Source organism: Nannospalax galili, unplaced genomic scaffold (assembly GCF_000622305.1).
Source record: "Nannospalax galili isolate Female #2095 unplaced genomic scaffold, S.galili_v1.0 scaffold82, whole genome shotgun sequence".
Lineage (NCBI taxonomy): Eukaryota > Metazoa > Chordata > Mammalia > Rodentia > Spalacidae > Nannospalax > Nannospalax galili.
Window position 1 is genome coordinate 641,778 of NW_008348862.1, and position 6,816 is coordinate 648,593.

Genomic DNA, 6,816 nt, shown 5'->3' on the forward strand with positions numbered 1-6,816 from the left:
TAGTCGAATTAGACCTATTTCATAATAATAACATTTTACTAACAAAAATGGATCTAGGACAAATACTAATTCAGGGTGCTGGGAAAACAGTGTCACCTGTGATAAGAGTAGTGAGGGCCCCCCTTTGCCCATAAAGCGCCCATAATGTGGCCCAGTTTCACTATCGCCACAGTTCCTGGCCCTGGGCTCAGCCCAGCTGGTTCTGGCATTGGGAGGGTCCTGGTGCCCTGCCCTGCTGGGCATTTTCTGCCCTGTTTCTTCCTCCCCTGACTAATTCCTCTCACCTCACCACACTAGCTACCAGCATCATTTCCTCCAGGTACCATCCCTTCAGCGTGCTTCCCATTTTCAGTCTCCTTGTATGTAAGTCACTGCTCTTTCTTTACTGTCTCAAAACATATCTTGTCCAATGTCCTGTTAGGTCAAACTCCTGCATCTTGAGTGCTATCACCTCCTATGGTGGCAATCATTAGATAAGCTGATCTATGCTGGGTTATAATCAATGGTGATGAACTGTCTGGCTGTTCCTGCAAACATATTCTCTTGAGGCTATTGGGAGAGAGTGATGTTTTTTTGGACAGGGTTTCCCTAGTCCCAGCCCCTGGAGTCACCATGTGGACCAGGCTGGGCTCTGTCTCACAGAGATCTACCTGCCTCTGCCTCCACTGGGTTTAAAGGCATGTGCCACCATGTCCGGCCCAATATTTAATATTTTGGATGAGAAAGTATATGTGTATAGCTTTATAAACGTAGACTGACAGTGGTAATGTACACTGCACACTTTCACTGATGGGAAGCTTTGTCATAAACATTGGAGAATGCCGCTGTAGAGGTATGCTAATATCCCGATGAATACATGTCTGAGCCTTCTGGCACTGTGACATGTATCAAGTGCTTCCTGCTTCCATTCACCATTCTGTAGACTGCAGGCATCAACAACCTCCCCACAAACCACTTTATGGGTTTGGGATGACTATTAATATCCTCATTTTATGGATGGAAATGCTGAGCTGGAGAATCAGGCTCAAGGCCGGCTGGAAAAGAGCAAATTCACGCTGGAACCATGTCGTCTGATTTGAGAGGCCTGTTGTTTACTTCCTGCTCTGTGCTGTGCCATATTCTTGCACCTCTCTGCTGTACATGGTGGACACATAAGGCTTCTAGGAGGAGAAGGGGCTACATCTCTCTTGGTCATTGTGGTTCCTTTAATAAATAGTTTTCTTTATATTTATTTTTAATTTTAAAATTGTGTATGTCTGTGGGCATTTGAGTGCAGGTGCCCATGGAGGCCAGAAGCAGATCCCCTGGAGCTGGAATTAGTGGCAGTTGTGAGCCACCTGACATGGGTGCTGGGAACCATACGTGGGTCTTCTGCAAGGGCCACTGAGCCATCTCTCTAGATGCAATAAATAGTTCTTTAAAAAAACATTTTGATTATTTTTATTTTATGTGTATGAGTGTATTATGTGTGTAAGTGCACCCGTGTCATGCAGTGCCCACAGAGTCAGAAGGCATCAGATACCCCTGGAACTGGAGTTATGGATGGTTGCTAGCCTCCATGTGGGTGCTGGGAATCAAACCTGGTCCTGTTGCAAGAGCAGCCGGTGCTCCCAACTGCTGAGCCATCTCTCCAGCTTCCAACAAATAGTTCTTAAATGAACAAACAGGGCTTATCATCATCTCTGATGGGGAATTTGGATAAGCAGTTTACAAATTTTAACTTGAAACCATTTTCCCCTGAAATAAATGAATATGATGAGAAAGTGGCTTGAGTTAAACTGTCCGTTCTATGTTTAGAAACTGTACATGAGAAGTCTGTACCACCCTAATACTCATGAGTCACTTATGAGTCCTAGCTCACCCTGACATGACTAATGCCTTCCTTTGTCACGAGTGCTTGAGAATAGGAATAGTGACCCTTGCTGGGCTGCAGCTCAGTGCAGAGCACATGCTAGGCAGCATGAGGCCCTGGTTCAGTCTTCTGCACTACGACCCTCAAGTAAATCAGAGCAATAACAAAGCACCCCAAGCCCTCCCGAACCTCAGATTTTCCCTGTGTGCTCTCTGAGGTGTCCCTCAGACATGTGTAACTTTAACACAGCGACAAGAGCAGCAACAACGATGGCAACAAGAGGGGATGGGGCAAAGGGGGGCAGAGCTCGTGGGCTTCTGCTGCTCTTGGTCTTTGGCACAAGGATAGGTTACAATTTCCAGGTTATTCTGGGCATTAATAAAGGTGTTTTGGTTTGGCCAAGTAAGTTTGTGATTCCATCAACATCTAAAGGAGTATTAAGAGAGTTTGTAAGTCCTGTGTTTTAGCATTCTATTTAAATTATGACATACTGCTTTTCTTCCCTGTTTTTCTTTTAGGGTCTTTCAAGACACTTACTCTTCCATCAGTAAGTATCCATTTCAAATTTTTGGTTTCAAAAGATAAATAAAAATACAAAGAAGTTGGTTTCAGAAATATATTATATCCATGATCTAAATAACTTTTTATCGGCTTTTATCTCAGTTTACATTGCTTGTAAATTTGGCTTGAGTTTGGTTCAGTGTTCAGATTATTTAAGAACAATACTACTTTAGAGAAATGAGTTACTTTGTTCCTGAAACTCTAGCAGAGATTTTCCCTCTGTCAACTAGAGCACCTCACTGTTTGGCCCTACTCCTGCATTGATGAGCTATTCAGTCATTTTCTCTTTTTTATTTTTCTTTATTTTATGTGTATGACTGTATTGTCTGCATGTATGTAAGTGCACCCATGTAGGTCAGAGAAGGGCATCAGACCCCCTGGAACTGGAGTTATGGATGGTTATTAACCACCATGTGGGTGGTGGGAACTGACCCTAGGTCCTCTGCAAGGGCAGCCAGTGCTCTTAACCACTTAGCCATCTCTCCAGCAGGCCTCTCTCTCTCTCTCCCTCTCTCTCTCTCTCCCTTTCTTTTACTTCCCTCCTTTCTTTACTTTTTTTTTCTCTTTCTCCTCTCTCTCTTTTCTTTCGAGGGCTTTCAAGATCTGCCTGCCTCTGCCTCCTGTCTGCTGGGATTAAGACATGTGCCACCACGCCTGGCTGCTTTTCAATCTTGAATGTGCCCTAATCATAACTAGTTTCTTAGCCTTTGAAAAGGTAAAGGCTTGTGGGGTATGTTGGAACTTGAAGCAAAAGAAGTCAGTGAAAAACTTGGTTGAAAATTTTCACTTTTTTTGACTACATAATTTTTGTGTTAATTTTTGTATTTTTAAATATTGTATCAAAATAGGATCTTGATTAATTTTGCCTCCTTTATTCTTGGCTCTGGAGAGTAGATAAAGATGCCATCTCTCTGTAAGGATGGCTTACAGTGACTTGAGATGTGGAAGCCTGGGGAACTCCACTATGTTTTTTTTTTTTTTTTTTTTTTTTTTTTTTTTTTTTTTTTTTTTTTTTTTTTTTTGTCAGATTTAAAGAATATGCATTTAGGACTTTGAACTCACAGAGATCCGCCTGCCTCTGACTCCCGGGTGCTGGGACTACAGGTGTGTGCCACCACGCCCGGGAAATCCACTATGGAAATGGGAAGTGGTGATTGTTTTCTTGAGACAGTCATCAAACCTGATTTTTAAGACTTTGAACCAATCCTACTTCCTATGGCTTTGACTTGGAAGCTTGTATTTTTATTACTGTGCTTTGTTTTTGGGGCTTCTAGTAATTAATGTGAACCACAGCGTCTAATGAGAAAGCGCAGTTTGTTAAGCTTTTCTGGGAATAGATGACTAATTACTTTGGCCCTGACTTCCTACATATGCAGGATCACTTCACAAGCCAGATTCACCTATCACCTCTTGAGAGTTGCTTGTTAAGATCATTCTGAAACCACATTCATTTTGGAGGGTTCCTGAGAAAATTGTGCCTCAAATAGTGCTGCATTAGAATTTATCATATGCATAGATGTCTAGCATTTTTGTACTTTCCTTTCTGAGGAAGATACTGTTGCTAACAGAAGAAGAGGTGTCGGGGAAGAATGAGGACAGACGAGTGGGGGCCTCTACTCCTGCTGACATTAGATTGCATTAGTATGACCCGAAGTTGCAGACTCTCGCCCAGTGCCTGGATGCGTAGTTCTAAGGCAACGTTCAAATAAATCCTGTATAATGTAACTGCCTTGTGGCAGAAGGAGGGTGGAGTTAAGTTCAAGAATCACGGCATAAAGCCTAGCGCCTGCTTGGATGCCTCAGAGCGTAGACAGGCTGGAAGGAGAAAGGAGGCAAAAGCAGGACAGTTTCTTCAAAAAATTTTTTTGATTTATGTTTATTTTATATGTATGAGTGTTTTGCCTGCATGTATGTTAAGTGCACCCAAACCATACAGTCCCTGTGGAGGCCAGAAGGGGGCAATGGATCCCCTGGAACTGGAGTTACAGATGGTTGTTAGCTGCCATGTGGGTGCTGGGAACCAAACCCAGGTCCTCCGCAAGAGCAGCCAGAGCTCTTAACTGCTGAGCCATCTCTCCAGGCCTGAGAGTTTCTTATAAGAACCCCATATTTATAAACTGCTTATTGCAGCACTTCAGCCAGTGATTTGTCTACCATCTACTTCTTTTAACTCCAAAGTATATGTCTTCTGTCTTCCTTAACATGCTAGTTCCATTATATGGACTATAGCAATTATTTATTGAAAGCTTCAATAGGAACTATATTTAAGAGTATAGCCTTCTTTAGAAAATGCACATTATAAGAGATAAAGTCATAAAATGTTTTAGAAAATTTGATAATACTTGGCAAAAAGAAGATTCTGAATTTTCATGAGGTTTTAATTAAATAGTACTCAACTTTTAAAAAAATTTTAAATTATTTATATTTTTATTGCAATGCCTCGGAGGTCAGAAGAGGGCTTCGGATTCCCCTGTAACTGGAGTTAAGGACGATTCGTAGCTGCCATGTGGGTGCTGGGAATTGAACTCGGGTCCTCTGCAAGAGCAGTCAGTGCTCTTAACCCCTGAGCCGTCTCTCCAGCCCCAAGAGTATTCAACTTTTAAAGTGTCATTGCATTTTGTTGATTATAAACAGAATACTTTAAATGACCTTAAGTGTTTTACTATAAAACATGACTATTTTAAGACTTTATTAAGACAAATGGAATTTAGCTGAGTTATTAGTATTTCAATCATATAAATAGTTATCAATAAGAATAAAATGAAACGCATAATTGATGCTTAATGTTAAGATTTTTTTTGTATAAAATGTGATAGAAATTTATTTTTTTTCTAAACAAATTCAACTTAAAACGAGGGAGTGGTTTTATTTAAATGAAAATGCCTTTAAGGGATGCTTGCTAGCATGTGTGAAGTCCTGGGTTCAATTTCTAGCCACTGCAGAAGCTGAGCATGGTGCACATGCCTGTGATCCTACCACTTAAGAGGTGGAGGCAAGGAAGATCAGAAATTCAGGATCATCCTCAAATACACATCATTTTGAGGCTAGTCTGGGCCATATAAGACCCTGTCTAGAAAGAAAGAAGAAGCCTTTGAGATATATTTAATCCAGGTATGGTGATGCATGCCTACAATTGTAGCTACTTGGGAGGATAAGGACTACAAATTTAAAACTATTCTGAACACAGTGAAAAAGTTATTTTGACTAGAATTACTAATTTAGAATTACTAATTTAAAACTTTTTTATTGTGGGGCTGGAGAGATGGCTCAGTGGTTAAGAGCACTGGCTGCTCTTGCAGAGGACAGGGGTTCAATTCCCAGTACCACATGGTGGCCAACAACCATCTGTAACTCCAGTTACAGGGTATCTGTCGCCCCCTTCTGGCCTCCATGGGCACTGTATGGTTCAGGTGCACTTAACATACAAACAGGTAATACACTCATATACATAAAATAAAAATACGACATGGGTGGACTCACATACATGCAGGCAATACACTCATAAACATAAAATAAAAATAATAGATAAAATATTTTAAAAAATTTTATTGAGAATTAGCATAAGAATTCCTCCTCTCTACTTAATTTAAAGGGGGCTTTTTGCTACTCTAACATGACCCCCTCTGAAGAGGTAACCCTAAAATCTTTTAAGGATTAGATAAGAGCTCCTAAATACTTTCCACATTTTTGGCTTTTGGAATGGAGTATGTTGCTAAGAGGTCCAAGGACATTTTGACTTTTAGCCAAGAACTGGCTACTTTTCTTTGGGGTCTTTTTACACTAACTGCTGAGCCAATTCCTACCTCCTATTCTTTTTTAATTTTTTTGATATTTTTACTTATTATTTTTATTTTATATGTATGAGTGTATTGCCTACATGTATGTGAATGCACCTGTGTTGTGCAATGCCACAGAAGTCAGAAGAGGGCTTCAGATTCCCCTGGAACTGGAGTTAAGGACGGTTCGTAGCCACCATGTGGGTGCTGGGAATCAAAACCCTGGGTCCTCTGCAAGAGCAGTCAGTGCTCTTAACCGCTGAGGCATCTCTCCAGACCCCCTGCCTCCTACTCTTATCACACTGTCCTCTGAAAGTGGTTACCCAGCTTGCGGATAGGGAATCAGGTTGCAGGCTGCTCTGGCTTCTTCCATGCTAAGCAAGGACACAGGGTGAGGCAATTGGAGTACCCCTTCAGTGGGTCTATCTAAAAGACTCCCAAATTGCACAACTCTTATTTGTCTAGGGAAAAGAAAGTCTTTGACTGGTGAATAGGAGATGTGAAGGAGAAGTAAAAGCAAGAGTAACTAGCATTACAGTTCTAGACAGGAAACTAGAAAAAAGTCAGAACAGGGAAATTTTCAAATGTTCATATGAGAGTCCATTGGAATTTCTTGACAAGGGCTTC

At 41.2% G+C, this 6,816-nt stretch overlaps 1 protein-coding gene across 1 annotated transcript in view; it reads left to right on the plus strand.

Annotated features, from left to right (window-relative positions):
• Positions 1-6,816, plus strand: part of Cd109 (CD109 molecule) — a gene marked incomplete at its 3' end in the record, with an annotated part of 110,288 nt that overhangs the window by 19,121 nt on the left and 84,351 nt on the right. The window contains 1 exon segment of the mRNA XM_029569864.1: positions 2,371-2,399. Within this exon segment, the coding sequence (XP_029425724.1) occupies positions 2,371-2,399 (29 nt within the window).